The sequence below is a fragment of the Anarhichas minor genome, unplaced genomic scaffold, assembly GCF_050575085.1.
Source record: "Anarhichas minor isolate MPS153535 unplaced genomic scaffold, ASM5057508v1 ptg000004l, whole genome shotgun sequence".
In the NCBI taxonomy this organism is placed as follows: domain Eukaryota; kingdom Metazoa; phylum Chordata; class Actinopteri; order Perciformes; family Anarhichadidae; genus Anarhichas; species Anarhichas minor.
In genome coordinates, this window is record NW_027466450.1 from 7,601,605 (window position 1) to 7,625,950 (window position 24,346).

General features: G+C 40.1%; 1 protein-coding gene across 1 annotated transcript; it reads right to left on the minus strand.

Annotated features, from left to right (window-relative positions):
• Window positions 1–24,122, minus strand: scn1laa (sodium channel, voltage-gated, type I-like, alpha). Its single transcript, XM_076107994.1, has 28 exons — window positions 23,886–24,122; window positions 20,378–20,693; window positions 19,859–19,989; window positions 19,598–19,678; window positions 19,374–19,502; window positions 17,559–17,650; window positions 16,175–16,402; window positions 15,461–15,524; window positions 15,175–15,316; window positions 13,885–14,091; window positions 13,306–13,575; window positions 11,779–12,150; window positions 10,201–10,333; window positions 9,842–10,080; window positions 9,571–9,744; window positions 9,121–9,477; window positions 8,516–8,970; window positions 6,834–6,850; window positions 5,970–6,095; window positions 5,714–5,868; window positions 5,249–5,422; window positions 5,018–5,140; window positions 3,638–3,907; window positions 3,442–3,498; window positions 2,246–2,383; window positions 2,006–2,110; window positions 1,633–1,903; window positions 1–1,514 (listed from the first exon to the last, which is right to left on the minus strand). Exons 2-28 carry the CDS (start codon window positions 20,639–20,641, stop codon window positions 328–330), a joined length of 5,961 nt encoding a protein of 1,986 aa, XP_075964109.1. The 5' UTR covers window positions 20,642–20,693; window positions 23,886–24,122; the 3' UTR covers window positions 1–327.
• Window positions 24,123–24,346: the final 224 nt, after the last annotated feature.

Below are 24,346 nucleotides of genomic sequence, written 5' to 3' on the forward strand. Positions count from 1 at the left end.
GTCAGTGATATAACAGTAATTCAAGACACTGGATAGCAGAACTAGCTGCAATAGAAGTTAAAGCATTAACTACTGTTTCTTTCAGAACACTGCAGCACATACAGCCACAAGGCATCCTTGCTCCTGAACACAGCCAAAGTTGTCCAACTACAGTCTCTATGAGCCATTTTACACTCTAACTTTTAGACTCAAGTAAGCATGGTCAGTTTGGCATAGATATCCAGACTAAGGAGGGGAGTCTATGGATGACTTAGTCACTTTCAAAGGTTGTAAACATTTTGTCATTAATTAAAATGTCTTTGTTGCATCTCCAGCATTATTTTACTTCTATTGCTCTCCGACATCTTTGCCCTCAACCTCCTTTTCACTTTTGTCTTTTTCATATTTGTTTTTTCCATTTGTTGTCACATTGTTACATGAAGGTTGAGGGGCTGTTGAAGGCATCAGTTCACTTTTATCGGCACTAGAAATGTCTTGGAGTTTGCCTGTGACAAGATCCCCTTTGTCAATGTGTGTTTCATCCTTTTGATTGTAATCACTGGATCTGTCAGAGGGACTCGTTGCAGCATTTTCCTTTGCATACTTCCTGAATGCTCTCTGGATGATAGTGGCTGATGTGTCCTCCTGTTTGCGGCGGAGGGTGGTAGTGATAGGTTCGTAGGACACTTTAGAAGGATTGGAGGCCATGAATCGCTCCTCCATCTGCCCCCTTAGGATGTCCATCTCCCCACCCTCGCCCAGAACACGTTTTGTAAACGCAAACAGGATGTCCAGGCAGTGAATGCGTTCCCCGCTCACCATGGGTAGATCCATAGAGATCAGTTCCATCTTGTTAGGCATGGCTATGCGTAATGGTGGGTCCAGAGCATTTGCAAATTCTGACAGCTTATTGTACTCCATGAACTGTGTTGCATGAGGATCAAACCTTTCCCAGACCTCATAAAACGTTTCAAAATCATCCTCACTTAGTGGGTCCGCGCTCTCCTCAGTGGCCACACTGAAGTTTTCTAGGATAACTGCAATGTACATATTTATCACGATCAGGAAACAGATGATGATGTAGCTCACAAAGAAGGTGATGCCCACAGGAGGATTCCCACAGTCTCCCTTAACTCTACTGCCAGGATGCTCTGTGTTATTGTTACAATCATCGCCATATTTGTTGAGAATGGGAGCAAGTAGGCCATCCCACCCTCCTGAAGTGGTGATCTGGAACAAACAGATCATGCTGTTGCCAAATGTCTCAAAATTGAAAAGGTCGTCGATGCCTGATTCCCTCTTGACGTAGGCAAAGTTTGACATGCCAAAGATGGCATAGATAAACATCACCAAGAAGAGTAAGAGACCAATGTTGAACAAGGCAGGAAGTGACATCATCAAGGCAAACAGGAGTGTGCGGATTCCTTTGGCACTTTTAATAAGGCGGAGGACGCGGCCAATCCGGGCCAAACGGATGACTCGGAACAAGGTTGGTGAAACAAAATACCGCTCGATTAGTTTTGAGAGACACATGCCTAAGGAAAGAAAGCAAGAAAAACCTATTAAAAAGATTGTAAACAATACACAGACATATACTGACAAAGTGAATGATGTGAATATATTTGAGCACTGCAGTGAACAGGCGAGTCATACCAATGATTGACAGGACGACGACGACGAAATCAAATATATTCCAACCATTTGTGAAAAAGTATTGGCGAAGTGCGATCATCTTCAACAAACACTCTCCAGTGAAAATGGCAATGAATACTATATTAATTTTGCGGAGAACGTTGTCCTTTTCAGGAGTCTGATCTTCAGTTTCCACCATCATGGTTACCATATTAAGCGATATTAGAACCATTATTATTATATCAAACGCTTGTTTTGTGATGAAGTCAAAGATGTATCCTTGAATTATGTTCTGAAATAGACACAAGGCAGAGAAACACAAGTACATGTTGGGTGCTATGAAACAAGGATTGGATTTGTAATACAGATTAGATGCAGTCATGAAGTTACATACTGATGGTCTAGGAATAGGCTTTTGTGGTTTCTTTGATCCCAGCTTTTTCATGGCATTGTAGTATTTCTTCTGTTCTTCAGTCATGAAGATGTCTTGACCTCCAAAGTAAACATGGGATGTGAGAAATGTTAAATCACAGCAAAGGTGATGAGGAGAAAGTAATACTATTAAATATTGCATTTGTGTCAGAATAGCAAGTCAAAAATGCCCAAACATTTAGACAGCAGATTTGATACTTATCTTTTTCTTTTGCTGGTTGAAATTGTCTATGATGACGCCAATAAAGAGATTGAGTGTGAAGAAGGCTCCAAATATGATGAAAATGACAAAATACCAGTACATTTTCAGGTTGATCTCATATTCTGGTTGGTCTCTTGCCTATAATAGTGACAAAAAATGGAGACATTAGTACATTAAAGTTATAACCCTTAAGATCTAAGTCCTGGTTGATTTGGCAACTGGTGCTTACAGCAAGTGCGATTTCATACATACATTGAACACTCATGGACCACACCTGTCGTGTATTTGTATACAGTGAAGCCAAACAAACTCATGTTGCTGTAACACATAAGTTAATAATGATAATTGAAACTGGGATATGATTAAGGGAGAGGAGCCAGTTTGTCGCTTCTAGCTGGTGCTGTATAATAGTTGCCCACTGCTCCAAATACTAGGATGGGTTAAAAATTCACTGTGTGCTATGCAGAGTATGTGTGACAATAAAAATAAATTTACAAGTAAAGGAGCGTGGGTGTTTGGTTAAAAAAACACAGGACTTTAACCCAGGTTTTTGTGTCCTGTGCTATACCAAAAGTCAACATTATTTTAAGTTACGTACCTAAGTTAAGTAATAATACCTAGGATACGTAACGTTACGCAACTCTACTTTAGCTGCGAACCGTAGCCTACTTAACTCGGTAAAAAACAAACCACCTTTTTTTAAACCTAACTAAGTACTTTTGTTGCTCAAACCTAACCAAGTTGTTTCCTGAGAACACGGAAGATCATTTTGAAAAGACAGTGCATGAATGTAACAAGCGGAAATTGACACGTTCAAAACTGACGCTTGCAGGTTGCGTAGAGCTTCTTAGTTTGAAGAAAGCAAGTTGCCATATTTGACGAGCGCATGAAATGTGTTGAATATGTTGATTGTTATTCAATTTTGCATGGACAATCTCAAAAAAACAAAAAAAAAAACCTAAATGAATGACTTGAAAAACAAGTCATTCATTAAAAGACAAGAAGCAAATATATTTTGTCAGATAGCAACACTGTGTATTGTATTTATTTTTAAATATTTCTTTATGTTTAGCTATTTTCAATCTTAGATAGATAATTACGGATCAAGTATTATAACTTATTAAAGTATTGTGATATTATAAGAGAGATTATAAAAAGTAACAAACAGGATGGGCTACACACAAACATTTGATTACCTTGCTTCCAGAGTCTACAGCAGCATACATGATCTCCATCCAGCCCTTGAATGTAGCCTTTATAGAAATTAACGATATCCACAAAAAATATTGTATTAGCCCTTTGATCTTTACATTGCTTCCAGTTTTCCACCAATACAGCAAATAATGTATTTACAAGCTTAAATCACCAAGTGTCTTGTGCTCAGTTACTTACCACTTGCAGCAGCGCAAGGTAGCCCATGCCAACATTGTCAAAGTTGATTTTGTGAATCTTCCAGCGAGTGTCGTTGCCCACACACTCTGACTTGTTTCTCACCTCTGTTCGAGGGAAATCCTTATCCTCATTGGTTCTGTTGACACAATGGCCGTACTTTCCTGCAAATAGGTTGACTCCCATGATGCTGAAGATGAGCCAGAAGATGAGACATACGAGCAGCACATTGAAGATGGAAGGAATGGCTCCAAGCAGGGCATTGACAACCACCTGCACACCAACACATAAACATAATCCATCTGTACAGCAGAAATCACAGGATGTAGAATTGACGCACAGTACTATTGAGTAATGTTAGAGTAATGTAAGAATAATTGAGTAATGTAAGAATAGGAAAACACAAGAGTGAATGTTTCAGTACCAACATACACATCAGTATGAGCTCATCACAGCTATGACTGACACCAACAGCTCAAATAAAATGATTGTGCATGCAGGTGGGAAAAGAATTAAGAGGAAAGGCAGGAGACCGACGCGTTTCTCTACTGTCTCTAAAAGTTGCATTAGTGCTTACAACTACATTTTAGAGAAACATTGAAAAAGAACACCGTGTAGAGGCACGACGACGCCACAACATTTGCTTACTGTACAGTGAAATCTGATTGGAAATTAATAAAGCACTACTTCTGGTGCACATGAAAAGCTGTTCATGCAAATGAGGAAATTAATTAGCTACTACACGAGGAAAGACCATCGTCTTAACACTGCTGTAAAGAGCTAGAACACCACAACATGAAAGCAACAATCAATATATGCCACATTGATTTCAGAAGCCGACAAATGAATGCCTGTTTAGACCAGGATTTGTGCATTGCACAGAAAAATATTGTAATAGTATGAGACGTTACAACAGATATGGCACAATTTAAAAGTTAAAGTTTGACAGTTAACAGATTATATCTATCTGATATCTGATATCTGAAGCTGGAGCCAGAAGATGGTCAGCTCATATGACTTCATATGACTTCTCATCGAACTCTCGGCATAAAAGCAAATAAGCGCATTCTACAAAATGCCAAACTATTCCTTTAATCAAAAATCAGTGGCGCATAATTACATGTTAAATTTAATGAAAAATAAACGACAAAAAGACAAACAACTTTGTCATTTAAATGTATAAGTCAACCTGAGGACAAACAGCTGGAGAAAGAGGATTAGGGAAGGACAGGAATGCTTCATTTACAAGCAACACGTGTTTGGGGTATCAGCTTACTAGGTTTTGCAAAGTTATAGAGCTTTATGCTGCTCTTTGCCAGACTGCAGAGTGCTTTTACTACCAGTGCAGTGAGCTGGTGATAGTGTAAATGCAGTGACTCTTACCCTCATGCCTTCGAACCGTGACAGGGCTCTCAGTGGCCTCAGAGCTCGCAGGGTTCTCAGAGACTTGATGGCACCGAGTTCAGAATATCCTATAGCATTGGCTACCATACTGACCAGTGAGACCTAGAACACATTCACAAGCAAATGTCTTAAGAAACAGCAACCTAAGAATTGTTTGAAAAAGTAAGTGTATACATGTCTTTCTGTGTAAGCAGAGGTGTTTCAACTTACATCAACAATGAGGAAGTCCAGCCAGCACCAGGCATTTGTAAAATACTTGGCATATCCATATGCCACCCACTTCAGCAACATCTCCAGAATGAAGATGTAGGTGAAGATTTTGTCTGCAAATTCCAACACTATTTTAATGGTCTTCATCTTCTCAATGTTGACATCCTCAAATGCCTGGATGTGTAAATGACAGCGAGTAATTCATTGTCAATATTAATACAAATAAAGTAAATACATTGTATTCAATATCCTGACCTTACTTTACAGAGGACAAGAACTGTTCTATATTTGTAAGGTTAGACTGCGCTAACTCAAAGAAATCAAACAAAATGCTCTTTAATTACAACAGTTTGGGAATCTACTGCCTGATGAGAGATGCCAGCTACAATATGTAAATACATGAGAGCACCCAAAGGAATCAGGTGTTCAAAAGCAACTTTATCGACATTTATCTTCCTGTCTTACCAGTGCTCCACTGCTAAGCAGGATTACGAAGATGATGAAGCTCTCAAACCAGTTGTGCTCCACGATCCGGAAACAGGTCCTCCTAAGCATCCACCACACCTTCCACCAGCCCACTTCCGCATTTACCTGACAACACTTGAACTTTTGCACGCAGCCTGAGCAGAGACAAAAGGGAGATGGTAATTTACCAGTGTAATATGGAGTATTAGATTAACACCAAGGCCATAGTTTAAGTGGTGGTTGTAGTAGTATTCACCATCAGGAAAGCAGGCGTCAGGTTCCATAGCTTCATCCAATTCAATGTCCACAGACTCTCCTCCCTCCCCGCCTGGCCCACAGTCTATTGTGCTGCCCTCAGAGGAGCTGAGCTGGCCATCGTCATCTACAATCTGTGGATGAAGCCAAGTAAAACCGGTGTTCGATGAGCAAACATAACAGAGCCATGGCAAATGTAAGAGGCTGACATGCTGAGCACCTGTCTGTCCACACGATTCATGCACTCCATATCTCTTCAAAATTAAGTAATTTTCATCCAAAAATAGTCATAAAATACCAAGAGACTTGCACAAGACATTTGCATTTGGTATGTTTTAACTGCCACTGAAAGTGATGTCTGCTGTTTGTCTTGTTTAAGGTTGTTGGTCTTCACAAGGATCACTGACATGCACCCAGTTTAAGTTTGAATCACATGTATGATGGATGAAATAAAGAGCATGCATGAATCAATTTCTCAAGTCTTATCGAGGGCCGAAGCACAAAACCTCCTATCTGCAGAATTTTCTGATTGCCGGATTTCATTTTGGATGATGAGAACAAGGAAGGATGTTCATATTCAGTCTGTTTTAAAATAATCCCGCCCTTTATTGAAACTTAATTTAGAGCATCATTTTGTAGAACCTCTTCCAACTTGCACCAAATGATGGACAGATTGCAAAGATCCTATCTGCAAAATGATGCAGGCATTTTTCAGATAGGAGGTTTTGCTCTTCGGCCATCGTTATGTTTAAATGTCGAAATGAAAAATAATAATAATGATTAAAAAAAACGTCATCATTGACTTAACAGAAGAACACCAGTTGAGTGCTTGTCAACAGAGAAAGCAATTAAAAGTCTACATTACAGCTGCTAGTGTTGTCTCTCATAGAGGATACCCGACTCTCAAAGACAGGACATTATACCAAAGGTGATGGTGACACTGATTAGTCACTATCATTTTACATTTCTAAAATGATATCGTTGATGTTATGCATTTAGATAAACAAGAGTAAAAAGATCAGAGCACACTACAACTGTCTGCCAGCATCACTTGTTTAACTTGTCAAATGTTTGCTTAGCCAATTAGAGACACACAAGGTTTGCACAGTACTTGTTGTATACAGCCAGATCTATGAAAAATAAAAACTAAGTACATTTAATAATGCAGAATGATCTAAATATCATAGGAGATTTGCAGCCCGGCGGTGTTGTACAGTAGCCACTTGGTCTCTCCCTCAGTCTGCTGTTGTATTGCTTTCTACAGGGTGTGTCTCCTAATAGCTGATAGATGAAACCAGCTTGAATGCCTTCCCGGAGAATGCAGGAGCACTTGGCTGTCCTGGGACCAGCTGATGTCTTGCAGGGAATGATGTAAGCATGTTACTGCGATATACTGCGAGCACTAAAGTCAATGTGTTGATGGTTTGTGCTTCAATCCATCCATTCTATTTCTGTCAGATGCACTTCAGCAAATTCAAGAGTAAACTGTGAAAGATTAAATATAAGATTCCTTTAGTGTGATTTAAATATCTATAACATGGTTTGCAGAAAGCCTTTGTATGAATGGGCTGAAATCAGAAAACCACTATGTTATTTTAAAATGACAAATATCCTGGTTGGACAATGCCTCATTGCAGTTATTAAATGGATTTGATGTCACGATGCAAAATCACAAATATTTCAAAACCCCAGAGAATGTTAATTCTTAATGTTAATTAATAAATTGTATTTAAATGAAATTGACTTTCACTGATGTTTGAATGAAGAAAAATATTTCAGCATCGAAATGAAATACAAATTCAGGACTGCAGATTGAATGAAGTAAGGTCATAAAAGAATGGGTGATCTGTTAAAAAGGTGAGAAAGAATGAAATGTAGAGTGTTCCTACGAGTCTTCTAAAACATTGAGAGCATGTAAAGCAGCAGCAAGCAAGCAGCAACGACTTTGCTGACAAATCTTCACATCAAATTCTGCCTGCAGGCAAAAATGATTGATAGTTGAGACAAAATTTGAAAAAGAAAAATTACAAAGTAAAGCAACAAGAATCATATAGACAGACAGTGTGTTTCTTTTTTCTTTCACACTGTGAGCTTTCCTTCAATGCGAAGCACAAAGAGACCCCTTAAGAGGAGGATTCAGCTCCCAAGCACTCAGGCTTAAATGGCACATAATGTAATCTACGTTTTCCTGTCTATATGGCCTCTCATCGTTAAAGGGTCATGGTATATAGAATATTCAGGGAAAATGCCCCGTAACACGCTCATACCTCAACGTCATGGACTATGGGCAAAGTGCTTCAATGTGACTACTGCGACAGATCAAACCACTAAGCCAGAACAACAGATATGTTTGTCAAGAACCACAACCAACACTGAAATCCTTTGTCGTCTATCACACATCATTAACATTAGTGACATAGCTGAAAAGACTTTAAAGGTCTTAAATGAGCAACTCATTTCTTACCATAAAGGTACTTTGAAAGACCAATTGGACCAATTCACAAGAGCATCCTTACCATATGGCATCCTGCTCCTGCTGCATCAGACGAGGCGCTGCTGAAGTCCTCAGTGTTGAGGTTTTCAAAGTCAGACTCTCCCACAGCAATAGGAACTGTGACAGTCAGACTGGGATTGTTGATGAAAGACATTATAGAATCATCACTCTTGCTGCTGACTATGTACTTGTCTCCATTTTTGTCTACTCCAGTCACATCCCCATTTCCGTTCTTAGGATAGTCTTTGATGGTATGGTTGGGGACACCATTCGGTCCTAAAGGTTTGTGGAGCGCATCCAGAGATTTGTCCTCACCCTTCCATTTCTTCTTCCTCCTGAGACAGACACTGTTGCATCTACTTCGAAGCAGGGACTTGACATAGGCAAAGCCTTTGTGAATCCGTCCAATGGCAACCTGCAAGTTGTTCATGTCCTTGTCATCATCCGGCGCTTGCAGATTGTCAGCACTGAATGAACTCAGCAGCAGGGCCAGGAACAGGTTCAGCACCTATCAGATAATGACATGACTTCATGTAAGACTGCGTCATCTTTTAGCTATTGTACTTTATGATAACAACAAAATGTGTGGAGCTATAAAACTGAATCATGGGTTGGACAAGCTGGACTCATGAATTGACCGTAAGAGATGATGATGTACCACAAGGTTTCCAATAACCATGACCATCATGTAGACAGTGATGCACATGTGGGTCCCAGCCACCTCCATACAGTCCCACATGGTCTCTATCCACTCTCCACAAAGCACTCGGAACACAATGAGGAATGAATGAAAGAAGTCATTCATGTGCCAACGGGGCATAGTGCAATCGTCAGAGATTTTACACACACAGTCCTTGTAGTATTTTCCAAACAGCTGCATGCCAACCACAGCAAAGATGAAGACGATAATGGCCAACACCAGCGTCAGGTTGCCCAAAGCCCCCACTGAATTACCAATTATTTTGATCAGTGTGTTAAGTGTGGGCCACGATTTAGCCAACTTGAATACTCTCAGCTGTAAAAACAAAAGGAAAACATATCATTTTAAAATCTTTCTCCACACAAAATGCACCGGAACATATTGGCTATATGACACATATAGACTTACCAATCTGAATGACCTCAGAATAGACATGCTACCCCCTCTGTCCAGGCCAATCTCCACCACGCTTACACTGACAATGATTCCATCAAAAATATTCCATCTCTCCTGGAAGTAATAGTATGGGTCCAAAGCAATTATCTTGAGGACCATTTCAGCCGCGAAGATGCTAGTGAATATCTTTATAAAAACAAAAATCAGAAATGGGGATCATTAACAAACATCATAACTATTTTGCAAAAAAAACAACATTTTTGTACAATTACAATCCACTCACCACATTGCCCACATACAGCATTTTGATGAAACTGGGGGACATTGGAGAATGCTCCATGGCCATAAACATTGTGTTGAGTACAATGCAGATGGTAATGGTTAGGTCCACAAATGGATCCATCATAATTAGTTTAACCACCCTCTTGATCTTCAGCCATGCTGGACAACATTCCCAGATGAGGAAGGTGTGGGCAAAATCAATCCAGCAAGGAGGACACCTATGCTTCGATTCTTCAAGCTCTGATGCACACAAGTGATGGAAAAACAAAAAATATTTTGAACTGAAAATAACAATTGTTTTTTTCAATACCAAAGATAATCTCAAGATGGGATACTCATGCCATGGTGTACGATACCTACCCTCCATGGTGCTGGTTATGACACTAACTATACTTTGAGCTCTCTGTCTGGCCTCTGGGCCCTCGAGGAAGTCCATAAACTCCTGGTGTGTTTCTCCACTGGCCTGTTTGTACTCCGTGTCAGTGGTGTCAGCCTGGAGATAGAAACGATTGTTACAGATGATACTGTGCTACAGAAAATATGTTACATGTTACCATGGATATACAGTAGCTACAAACGTGAATGCAAGTGTCAGTGTTTTGAATTACAATGCAAAGCTGTACAAGTAAAAGGAAGAAACAATCAAAGGGAATTGTGCATTAAAAAGTAATTTATTTCTGAACCAGGTTGACTACAAAAAGGAAATCGTACAGTTAAGCCCTACAGTTAAGCACTACAGTACGCGATAACTTTAGTACAATAATGGCACCCTGTCAGATGGTCAGAAGCCACAGTTATGTTTGACAACAAGCGTAGCTCAATAAACAAAAGTGTAACGGTAAGACAATAGTTTTTGTCATTTCTGACCATTAAAAACAGCATTACCGCATCAAAGTTATCTTTAGCATCCACCAAGGCTCTCGTGTCTAACAAGGGTGGAGGGAAGCCTTGTGTACCGCTTCCCCTCCAGTGTGTAACGGAAATTTCGCTCCACTTTATCAAATATAGTAATAGTATAAAGTTGAATTAAAATACTAGCCAATTCATCCCCAACGTTTGTAAAAGATTTTTTTTTAAATGTCTTCAATCTCCTCCAGGAGGATCATGAAATTGATCATGTGTGCATGTGTCAGTGTGTGCTGGAGTGAGTGAGCATCTCTGAGTCTGTCCATGGCTAATATTGCATACTGCTGCAGTAAACTGCATAATGTTTTGGGCTGCATGCTTCAGGACTGCAGGTGGTTGCAGTGACTCACACTTTTCATAATTGACCTTGTATTGCCTGTGTGATACTGCCATATATTGACCGCTCACTGCTGACTCCTCACTCACTACTCTTAACTGGCCCGCGGCTTCTAGGGGCCGCAAATTATCACACAGTTGAGTGCGTCGCTGCTGTTCAGCCGCTTCTCTGTGGCCAGAGACACAGCCGGGGAAAACAGTTTGCTCACCTTTGGTTTGGATGGTGTGTTTGTTAACCGCTATACAGCTAATTGAACTACCAGTACACACACTGTTGAGTATCCCTCAGCTGTGCTCTGCAGCCAGATACACAGTGGTAGAAAACAGTTTGCTCAGAAGACTTGAAGCCTAAATAAATGCTTCAAGTCGCGGTGACGCCTGCGAACAGGAGCCGAGACGGAGCTGAGATGTGCACACCTGGTGGGGTTCTGCACTCTACTAACCGCACCTTTCAAGTTGCTTATATTTTACGCTCGCTGCATTTTTGTCTTTTAGTGAAATATCTCGACAACTATTGCATGCATGGTCATGGACTTTGGTGCTTTGCTACTATTACAATATCCTCCACATGATAGAACACAGTACAATGCACAGTGTGAGAAAAGGACAAAGAAGTAAAAAACAAAATAAATAGAGCTATGGACTCGGCTAAAATAAATTAAATAGGGCTATTGGGGATAGACAAGCCTTTCTTACATTGTCTCCAGTGGAGGCCATATCTACCGTCACTTTAGGCAGAAGGAGCCCCACAGGTGACGATGGGAGTGAATTCCCACCCACCAGAGAAACAACGCCATTGCAGTCTACTGAGCTGTGCCTGATCCCATTGGGTGAAAGTAGGAGATGCGACAAGTAACTGCGTTGGCTCATACTGCTGCTGCGTCGATCACAACTCCTGGGAAGAAACAAAGAGCCCCTCCGACTCAGGTTGTCCTCAAAAATGCTGTTCTCATCATCAGCAAACTCATTTTCTGAGCCCATGTCCTGCGCTTGGCTTCGGAAACTGAAAAGGCTGGTCCTGCTGTTCCGTCTGGATGAGAAGAGGGGTCCACGAAAACTCAGAAAGGACTAGAAGAGAAAGATAGTCTTCATTGGATACATGCTGATCGCAAAGAGAGAACGGAGATGACAGCGATCGTCATATGTGCAAATGACATTAAAGGGATTTCTGCGGTGAGGTGATGATAAAATTGCCTGGAAAGGATGATGATGGTCATAATGATGCCGGTGAGGACTGAAAGGCAACTGCAAAATTAAAAATGCATGTTGGTGATGACTAAGAATGGTAAGGATGATGATCATGATGGTGATGAAGAAGAAAAAGTTATGATGATGATTATTCTGGTGATGCTGATGACGATGATGCTGATGGTGTTCAGGATAATGATAAGCATTGTAAGAAGGAAAATTGTTAAATAAAAAATGCATCTTGATGATGATTGGTATAAGAAGTTGATGATGACAAAGCAGAAGATGATTATGATGATAATGATGATGATGTCAATGACGATACCGATGATGATGAAAGGAAAAAAATGTCATTGTGATAGCATTGAATGAAACGTTGCATTGGTCTTAATTGCATGCATGGAAGTATTGTTAAGTTCAATTTGTAAGCAACTCATGAAGGATTAGAAAAGTTAGCAAATATGTTGAATTTCACACAACGGATGTTCTACAATCCAACACTTGGTATGACATTGGAATTGCTCACAACTCTTGACTGCTGTAATGGAAGCTTAATAATTACATTATCCATCCATTTGCTTCTCCTCTCCTGACACTCATTTTGAGAGCTCTACAAAGAGCTTGGCAAAAGCCAGCGAGTCGTTTTATTGAAAGAACGTTGAACACATCTGCCAGAAGAGCTATCACAGACTGGAGTTTTGATCTCTCCTGATGCTATCTCATTTTTGTTTTTGTTGTCACTGGAGGAGCCATGAATTTCAAGCACTGCAACTGTCGGTAGATGAGTCAGTATTTCTACATTTGGTGCAATTTTAAACTGAAAAGTTTAGGTATTAAGAAGAAGTTTAATTGAAATTGTATTATTCTTGACTGATTCAGAATTACCGTAATGTAGATACACAAGTAAAAAATGATGGGAAAAGCACTGCAGAATATTATTTTTAGGGTTGGGGACATAATACGCTGAAAGCAGGGCAACAGTTCACGATACATAGCGGAATATCTCTGTTTTCATACTGATAGATAATACTGAACCTGATGTGCGGATGAGCATTTCATGTCATAGTTGAGCTGGTTTGCCTCCACAGAGAAGCGACAGCGACCTTTCCTCATACTGTCCTGTGACTCGGATTTAGGATCCTTCTCATCAGCCCCTTTGCCCTCCTCCTCCTTTTTTTTTTTTCGTCTGTTGCGTCTCTCTTTGGCACTTTTGGAGCTAAGCTTGGAGGTGTCAGAGGAGCTCTCAGGGCCAGTGACTTTATCGCTGGCCTCCCCACTCTCTGCTGCAGCTGCTGTTGCTGCTGCCTAGAAGAGGAAAGAGAGGGCAATAAATACCAAACTGAGAATCGTATGATACATTGTTCAGTTTTTGATGACAACGTTGTCAAAACGTTTTTTGTGTAACATTGATTTCCCAACATTAAGGTCTGAAGCCTGAAATTCTGGTGGAGAAATGCTGAATCATTTATTTATCTAATTATTGGTCTGAAACCATGGTCTGATTTAAAGTCTAGAAATACTGGAATCAGCCATTTTACATTTTAGAAGGTCAAATGGATCCTAACTTTATGTTCTTTAAATGGAATCAGTCGGAAAATTTGAATTGTCCTGTACCTGAGCGTCTTCTTGCTGCCGTTTCAGCTGCTCAAGCATGGCCTTAAACTCTTCCTCCTTCTCGATCGCCTCCTTTATGGTGGCCTGGCTCTGCTCCTCGTAGGCCATAGCTACTACTGCCAAGATCAGGTTGATCAGGTAGAAGGAACCAAGGAATATCACCAGCACAAAAAAGAGCATGTAGGGCTTCCCAGCTGCCCGCAACGTCTGGAAGGAAAACAACGTAGCAGTATACTTAGTTAATATACCTATACTTAATATACTTATTAACTTTTCTTTTATCCTAAAACCTAGTTAAAATTTAATAAAATTGAATTAAATAGATTAAATACCCTGTGAACTTTGCTGTAGTGACAACATCAGGCCAACAAAATAAAAAAATAACAACTATCACTGATCCATATAACCAAGAGACACTGACATAAAAAAGCTTGTTGTACCAAACAGGTCATGCAATTACATACATTGCAGTGTTGTATTACTGTTTGCTTTACTTACTGATACTACAAGCTTATTCAGTGGACACCTATTTGCCTTTAAGGCCATTCACGTTGTTTGCCTGAGTCACAGACGGACTCATCGTTGTTCCTTCTGACCAAGATGCACCTGCACTTCATTTAGAGGTTTGTTTGAACACTTTTAATACCAACATTGTAATGTGAGAATGCTTTGTCTTTTACAGAGCCCCACCTTAACACAGCAAGCACTGCCTCTTTATGTATTTAGAGAAGCGGACCATACAAATACAGCATCCTCCACCACACATGAGGTCAAACATTTCATCAACCTGCCATTAAACGAGCCACCGCTCTTCTAACAGGACCAAGAAAGACTTATGATGGCACACAAGGTTAAGTAGTTTAAGCTTTATACAAAACAGAGCTATGCAGGAAGCTCTGCGCTAAATTAAAATGTCATATTGATAAAATCAAGGATTTTACTTAGCAATACAAAATATCTGTTAAAAATATCAGGGCTCTGTATTTTTTTAAAATTATGAAACAAATGGAATCAAGTGCATTTTGCTCATTGGATTACAGATGTGTGTGATCTTTAAATTGACTGACAAAATACATAACGCTAGTATTTACTCTTGCTTAATATGTTTGTCCACTAACAGTCCTGTATGGACACCTTTAAATGTTGGCTTGTATTTAAATTGGTTGTAATTATGTCCTAAAAAAAGAACATAATTTGGATTAAGTGTAAAATTGTCTGCCCTGTGGAGTTCACAAGATATATATATATATATATATATATATATACTGTATATATAGACACACTGCCTACCTGCTGGTAAAGGTTTTCCCAGTAATCCTGTGTCATCAGTCTAAACAGAGAGAGGAATGCCCAACCAAATGAGTCAAAACTGGTGTAATCATAGTCTGGGTTCTTTCCCGCTCTGATGCAAACGAACCCCTCTGGACACTGCCTGCAACAAACAGAGAGTTTGCAAAGGTCAGACGGAATTGTACTTCACCCTATACACACTGTATGGCAACGTTAATGCAGAAACAGATGCATCATACAAGGATTATATACATTATATGTTGTATCAAGTCGGGAATACGCTTACCCCGCTTCACTGCCGTTTCCACAAAGCAATGGATCTCGTTTGCCTTTAAGGTAATAATAATTACCTGATGGGAAAAGAAGGAAATTCACAATTTTCTTTGTCAGCAGGGGTTGCAAAAAGGTCCAAAATCAGCAATGAATCATAATATTATATGATTATAATTTGAATGGGTACACTTCTACAATCTAAAGCAATCCAGTACAAGAGTGCTACAAAAATAATCTCTCTGTGAATCTTGTAGTAGACACTGGGCCAGAAAGGTGTCAATTCAACTCTATGGCCATTTTTGAGGCTGTTTAGTGGTGTTGTTGAAGTAGGAGGCATTATAATGAATAATGTTTCTAGAGTTTCTAATGTTTTTTCAACCCCAATGAGGATAACAAAATAATACATCTCTCAATATGATGCAGTCCAATACTGTAACAGTATCATTAAATATAGCCTCATAAATTAATGTAATGTAGGTCTGACGCAATGTCAAGAAAAACTAAATATGAAAAGCCTCACATAGATGGAATATATTTAAGGGGATATTTGACAGCATTACATTTAAGAGGTTTACCTAATAAAGTGACTATTGAAAGAAAACATAAATTACGTAACTTCTCATTTATCCTTTAGGTAATATCTTTGATGATTTTTGTGTTGCTGTTTTTTGTGCAGGATCAAGTTAACACCAACACAAAGTAGAACAGAGGAAAGTAAAATACTCACTTTTATTATGCGAGTACTCTGTCCAGTTGAATGGGCTTGCTCCTGTTTCATCCGTTTCATTGAATGAGGTTGAATTATCAATTTCACGTATACACTTTTGCTTTAAATGACCCATAAACAGTTGCAACCCTATGAGGGCAAAGACGCTTAGGCAGAAGACGGTGAGAATCATCACATCTGCAAGCTTCTTCACTGACTGGAACAATGCACCAACGATGGTCTTCAGGCCTGCCAGATACAGTATCACTTGTTACTCTAAGTAGTCAATAAAATCCACTGTCAATATTAACGGCATACAGGCATGCAAACAATAAGAAGTCATGCCATCGAGCTCTGTCTTTAAAAGAGTACTCCATCGATTTTGCAATGCACTTCTGTAACATTGTTGGACTGACAATGGAACATTTGAATAAAAAAGGTAAATGCAGCAGAACCAGAGACATTGTTCATTTATTGCAGGCATCTTCCTATTCAAAATCTGGTGCCTTCATCACCCACAATGCAATTGAACAGTTCTGTTAGAGATTTGGGTGTGTTATGCTATTAGCAACTAATGTGACCTCAAGCTACAGGCGTCAGGCCTGCAGAGGTCTGGTATGCTCACTTATTTCTAACTCCACACTTCCAGCTTTTTTAATTTTCAAACTTGTAGTCACTAGCCCCAGTGCTGACTCAAATGACATCACTTGAAGCAATTTATCAAACTTTGCACCTTTCCCTCTGTAGCCACAATAGGCTTTATATTTAGCTTTTTCACATATTACATAGTACTCCTCAAGACCTGTAAACATACTTTAATGTATAAAGTAGGAGTTCCCCTTTAAAGTAAAACATTCATCTCTTGTTATTATTTCCACTATAATTCAAGCCATAAAGATAAAGATCCTTCACAACTAGGCTATTTGATGTTTTAATAGCAAACAATAGAAATGCAGGAAAGAAATTCCTTAGCACCCCCTTTTTTTGGAACCATGGAGGCTCAATGTGGTAATCAGACAGTAACACAGACAATTAGGATCATGCATGTAAGTAATGATGTACATGCAACAGTAATAGGACACACCCTCACCACAGATGCCCTCATTAACCACAAGCAAAGAGGAGCAAATAGCTAACAAGGAATAGTGCAAGAAGCACATAAGCAAATGGCACAGATCTCACAGAGTAACTATGCAATGTTTTTAGGATTGTGGATGTTCAGTTTGCTGAAACAACTTTGTGACATATCTGTGATAAGGAGGTGGAAAGGTGGGGTCGCGGGGGCATCCAGTCTACATGTCATGGCATTTGCAGCAGGAGGGGCGGTAATTGGAAGAGGGGAGGTTGAGGGGCAGCCAGAGAAAACCGTGCAAGAAGCTAACATGCACTTGCTCCTACTGCTTACCTGGGATAACTGAAATAGCTTTAAAAGCTCTTAGCACTCTGAATGTGCGAAGCGCTGAAAAATTGGCTAGGTTAAAAATCTCTGTTGCATACCTGCAGGGAAACTTAGAATTAATATGGAATATTAACTGAGATAAAATACATGTAACATAGATTGAAGTCAACAATGTTAATTACATTGTTGTACAAACAGTATCAGATGAAGCAGAAACAGTATACACTGAGGCATGCACATTGGATAAAGTTAAAATGATAATGAGGTTACAGTGATGAGCATAAAATGCACCATGTGATACAAACTTAAAGGATAAGTCTGGTGATATAGTTTTTTGTTCCTATTGTCGACAAATCCCCCAAAAAGACCAAAACCAACAATTTCCTTTGTGCCATAGACCCTTTTCTACAAAATGTATTAAAAACAAATGAGCCAAATTGTTGCACTGGGTGACATGTTCCTCCATTACAATGAGCATCAGCAATGCCGCTGGTAAGACTCACCAACCAAACCAATCAGTAAATGTTTATGCATTCTTTATGGGATGAAAGAGTCAATAGCATTTCCATTCAGTTTGGTTTTTCCCATCCATCCAAAGATGCACTTTATGGTTCCCTCTATAGATCAGCCTTAGCTACATATCTCGTAAACGAGCTAAGTAATAGTAAAAGTTATAATATTGTAACCTTAGTTCTGTAAGCACAGGCGGAGCCCAGTGCTGGACTCTATAGGTACAACTCAATCACTTCAATCACAAGCACGCATTTGGTCATGGTGTAGCTGGCCAATCAGGACGCGCCTACCAGAACATGTGCGGACCCACAGTATATAATGCAGCACACCTTGCTGCCAAACTATCCTACACCATCTTCAGCGAGTAGTGTAAGAGTGGCAGGGCCCCTTTGGTAGAGAACTCCATCTGTGCTTATAGAACTAGGGTTACAATATTGTAACCTGTGTTCTAACACACATGGGCTCCGCCCTCTACTGGACTCTATAGGTACAGTGTGTGAAGCCTGTTGAATGCACGCTCTGCTGCGACATTACATTGACCTAACCACACTGATCGTGCTCGACTAAAGGTAAGTCGCCACAGCCCTTCGTGTTTATAATATAGGTTGCCACAGCGGAGAAGTAGGGGGGCCCAGCCAACCCAGGTAGTATGCAACTAAACTGGGAAGAGCCATGGCCTAACCCTGCAGAGGTCAAAAGACAAGCAGCAGACACCCTGCACACAACATTGCCCGGTTCATCAAGGAGCACAGGGACATGTTGACTGACACCCACCCACCAGTTCACCAGTCCTGTGTCGTTCAAGCAAGTACAGACCCTGAAAAGGAGCCAGTCATGTCCAAGAGATGGAACCGTATGATCTGACAAGCAGTGACATTTTTGGTCTCACCCCAAATCCTTGTGACAGAGGAAACAATCTAATCTCTCTAGAAATACCCCTGCAGACAAGACATCGACCAAGACATCGGCGTACATATGCCCTTGACACTCACCCACTGAGCAAAGCCGGCAACCCTGCCTGAGTATGATGGCAGACAGGGGCTGTCTTGTATACTGTTGGGTTCGCACACATTCGGCTAGGCATACACTAAGTAGGAAAGTGAGTGCTCGTGATTGGAGGAGTGTTACCCTTTATCCAGTAGAGGGCGGAGCCTTTGTGAGTTAGAACAATAGTAACACATTTTGACAAAACTGTTGCTTTTGTAACCAACATTGAAACCAGTAAAACATTCAACTTGTTTGTTGTCTAAACAAAGGAACATATGGGGAAAGTAATAACTGTTCAAACATTATTGTAAATGTACTTACGCCATGAGAATTACACTGAAATCCAGCCAGTTCCAGGGATCTCTAAGAAAGGTGAACTTCCCTATGCAGAACCCTCGAGCTAAAATTTTAATGACGGATTCAAGCGTATAGATTGCGGTGAATGTGTACCTGTTGGAAAAAAATGTATTTGTTGAACTAAAATGCATTTTTATATTTATATAACACGAGGATTGAATTCAATGTGTAATTCGTGGGAAACTTACTCGACATTCTTTGCCCAGTCAGGCGGTCCACTCAGTGTCATAACTGCACAGTTAGCGAGGATAGTGCACATGATCAACATACTGAACAATTTGCAGTCAGTTGTCAAGGAAGCCACTTATTTATTGGGGAATTAACACCTTTTTTTTTAAATAATTGATCATAATCTCACACAAGTTGGCAATGTAAACAGTTCATATAGAATAGGATAGTAGTATGGGCTCAACATAAACATGATTCATGCTTATCAGATTAATATCTACATGAAAGGATATGAGTGTACCAAAATCTTTATTGATATTCTTCTGAGAAGGTTGAAGGGGCTCAGGAGGTACACGGCAGGAGCGGCGTTGAAGCGGAAGATGACATTTCCTTTGTTTACTACTACAAAAGTCTGACAGAAAAAGAGGGATATGAATAAAATACATGGCTTTCTTGCAATATGTCATTATAGTTTGCACAAATAATAAATGATAGTAACATATGGCTACTTCCAACGACTAATCAAAGAGTAATTGATGACTCACAGAACACATTTCACTGTACAAATCACTGATCACTTTTTGTATATTGCTGACGAACGTCACAGAAATCTTTTTCTACTGGCCTGGTCGTCCTGTTATCTCAAATTCAAAGCCCCTGTTTAACAGCTGTATGCAGTGCCAGATGAGAGAATCCTCATTTCAGTGCATCAAATAATATCTATGTCTTAACACAGTTAAGAAAAAGCTAAATGTGTGTCTTTAGATTTCATGCTCAAGTTTGAAATCAAGCAGACCTACTTTCTGATTGCAGTAGTAGGGATCCAGGTCCTCCAGCGGTGTCGACACCATGCCTTTAGGAGTGTCCCCGTACAGAAAAGGGAGGGATTTGCCCGCCTCCAGCTCACGGCTGGGCTTGGGCCCATTCTGATCATTGCGTTTTTTCTTCTCTTCCTTGGGCTTCTTGGCGTTCTCCTCTGTGATACGTCTCTCGATGACTTTGAGGGACTCACGGCTAAAGGGGCGGAAGCTGTCTGGACCTGGTGGTACAAGCAGCTGTGCCATCTTTCATCCTGCGCCTTCAGAGTGAACAGCTAGCCTCTAACATGAGAAAGGCCTGAGGGGTCAGAACAGATAATGAGCTCTGATTGGAGGTTAACAACTGAGTTATATCCAATATGAAAAATGTTATTGTATAAGTATTTCTGGCAGCAAATTTCAATCGGCAGATTAGAACTGCTTTAAATGGAGAGGAAGGTGGGCGTGCTTCTGTTATTTGGCCAGAGATCATCACCTCAGGAAGTGGCAGGCTGTAATGTGCCTACAGATGGGTGTCATACAACTACATTCATACCAGCTATGGTAAAATTAGATCTAATTATCTGCAGATAAAATTAAGATTTGACATGACAATGATCAATTCCAGGTGAGATTCTTGCTCCTCTATGCCATCCTTCAAAATCAAAAGAGTCTACTTTCCCCTTAGAGCACTAAGACAGGGGAGAATAGATTAATCCTACTAATAGGCCTGACTGGTATGATGTGTTAGGCAGACCTATGCAGTATTAAATATGAATGCACTACCGACTGCACTGCATCTCTCTGGGTGCCCTGCTACTGAGAGCATTTGTTGCCTGATCTGAATGTAACAGTGTAATAGAATACTTCCACCCGGTGTGTCTGTGATGCAAGAAATCAATCATAAACACAGTGGTCAATCAACTGCCCACAGCACTGGGTTATACATGTGTGACTTAATTGTAACAACAAAGGAAGGTCCAACAAAAAAAAAAAAGCTTGACTTTTAATATATGTCTGTACGCATTGTTTGCAGGTCTACGTTGAGAGAAGCAACAGACACACTACAGCAGTGAGATGTGTGCTTTTTAATCTTACATTTTTTTAATAAAAGTGAACCATTTAGGACCAGAGTTCCACATCATTTCCAGTCACATTTCACATAAAATACTGGTTAATGTTTCTCATGAAATGATTGTATTGTATAGCTGAGTGCTGTTTCTTTAAATCATTTTAGGGCACCACATGTTACAGGGCACCACATGTTGTTTGCATACTGTAATGTATGGTACAGGATGTACTGAGCCTAAAGCATCGGGTAACGTACCTGTGATGTTCATGATCTTAAAAGACAACTGTCGCTCCATATAACTCCATAAGCATAGTTATAGGCTCACGGCTAACTCAAGCCTAGATCTATTAGAGAAATGCAATCTAGTCTTAGTACAAAGTAACAGATAAACAATTGAGGAGCAACACTGAAACAACAAGACAACCTTCTTATAACGTCTCATTAAATAAAGTAAACCTTGGTTTGATGTTTACCTAACAAGGTCAACCTGTGGCGACTAACCTCTAAAGAGGCATGCATCATTCTGTCAATCTGTTCCCAACTCATTACACACCACTTGAGATATGAGCTGCCACTTTGAAGCTTCAGATAGTCCCACTTTAATTTATCTGCAACCTGTCAGCATCGTGACCTTGTGCCGACTAGCCTAAAATGGATACATTTGTTTGCCTCAACTCTCACTGGAACATAATGTCAACACCTTAGTTCGGTGTTTGCTATTCGCCATACATTGAACTGTGTCCTGCTAATGAGCTTTAAATGATGACTGACCGTGGCCTTTTGGCCACCTGCTCCACCTTTAAGCATATTAAACTCTCAGACAGTAACAAACAGAAGCTCAGCTTGAACATTTCATGTACATTACTTCTTATTGCAAAACTTAATGTTGTTGACCTCAAAAGGCTTCTCATTACTTTGAATAGGTAACATATTTGTGACAGACTGTAGCCTATTGCTTCTAGGCTTCCAGATAAAATAACTAAGGCTGGGTAAAGCTACTGTATGTGTCTGACAGATGTATAAAAACACAATTCCATTGACATTCATTTGGGTTAAATCACATATATTTTGGTTATACAGTTAAAGAAAAAGCATTTTCCAGAACCGGAATATCATTGTGATGAATAAACTAAAGCAAGGCATGCTACAGTGTGTTTGCTCTGCACATCACAGCGGCCTACGTTCTCACCAGGAACATTCTCATGCCTCTATACCTTCAGTATTGTGCCTTCTGAATTGCCCACATCTTGAAATTGATTATTGAAAGCAGACTTCAAACCAGCCTGCGAGCTACAAGCGTTAGAAAATAAAGACAAGCAGACCTTTACAAAGGTCAAAAAAGAGACATAAAGTGTAGTGTAATATTCCAGAAGGATCTCTGCATTTTTAAAACCTCTCAGTCACTGTTACTGTCCACAAGGCTTTTTTCACAACAAAAATCGCATCAGCAAGGCAGACTTATACAGAGTGATCACAATTCAGTATCTATGGACTCCTAAGGGACCAACACACTTAAAGCTCCTAATAGCACACAACTAATGCTTGCTGCTGCCTCTCACAGACTACAGGATCAGAGACTAGATCTCGCTCATCCAGGGCGTTGGCGAACTAGCTGATGATGAAGAGCTGTGAGAACATAGTTCCCTGTCATAAATTCCAGGTTTTACATACAAACTGATGCTCTCTCTCTCTCCGTGTGTGTGTGTGTGTGTGTGTGTGTGTGTGTGTGTGCAGTCTGGAAAGAAAGAAAACAGGACGGTCTAATCTCTAATTGACAGCAATCTAATAATGATGTTGACAGTCATGCAAGCAGGAAGCAGAAGATATGTGGGCTAATAATTGCGGCCATACCCATTAACGTCTGTTAGATAGTGTAGCCCATCATTTGCACTCTCGTTTTTGCGAACATGAAGTACATTAGATCAATCACGTCTTTTCCCATAAATCACGTCTTTTCCCATCAACACATCGTAAAAGATGACATCACAATTTGATAGAATGTGATACAAAGCGGCTTCCTCATCAACTCCTTAGCCACAGTTCTCTAAACATAATGACATAGACACAGAACAGACATATTTGAATTCATGTATTTGACAGATAGATAGAGATAGACAGACAGATAGATAGACAGATAGATAGACAGACAGACAGATAGATAGACAGATAGATAGACAGATAGATAGATAGATAGATAGATAGATAGATAGATAGATAGACAGACAGACAGACAGACAGACAGACAGATAGACAGACAGACAGACAGATAGATAGATAGATAGATAGATAGATAGATAGATAGATAGACAGACAGATAGACAGACAGAAACGCAAAGTTAAAAGTTTTATTCTCTACTACAGACTTTTCTGTCAACTTCAGCCCAATTTCTCTCGAACTCAGGCACTCAGAAACAACTTTAAGAGATTCCTGTAACTCACCTTTAGTGTTCCCTCCTCGACAGGTGAACGATACAATTGTTGTGGAAGAGCCTCAGCGTGTACACAATGTTGTATAAGATAACCCCGTCCGTCCGTCTGTTTAAGGTGTTTTGACGCTTCTTCCAGTACAGAACTGCTAATTTCCACGATTTCAACTGCAAAACCATGAGAGAGAGAGAGAGAGAGAGAGAGAGAGAGAGAGAGAGAGAGAGAGAGAGAGAGAAAGAGAGAGAGAGAGAGAGTTGGTTGCATCCGCCCCTCCACACGGCACAGACAGAGTAGGCTACTGTACTGCTGTGCTTCCGGATGTTCCTGGGTACCAAGTGAAGGCAGAGATCACAGAATGGCAGTAGAGAGGATGTGGTGGACATTATCGTGCGTAATTGTCCGGTATACAGATGCTGTCTAAACGGCGTGTATCCGAAACTAAAAGCTAAAGCCGCACAACTTTTAATCGTGTG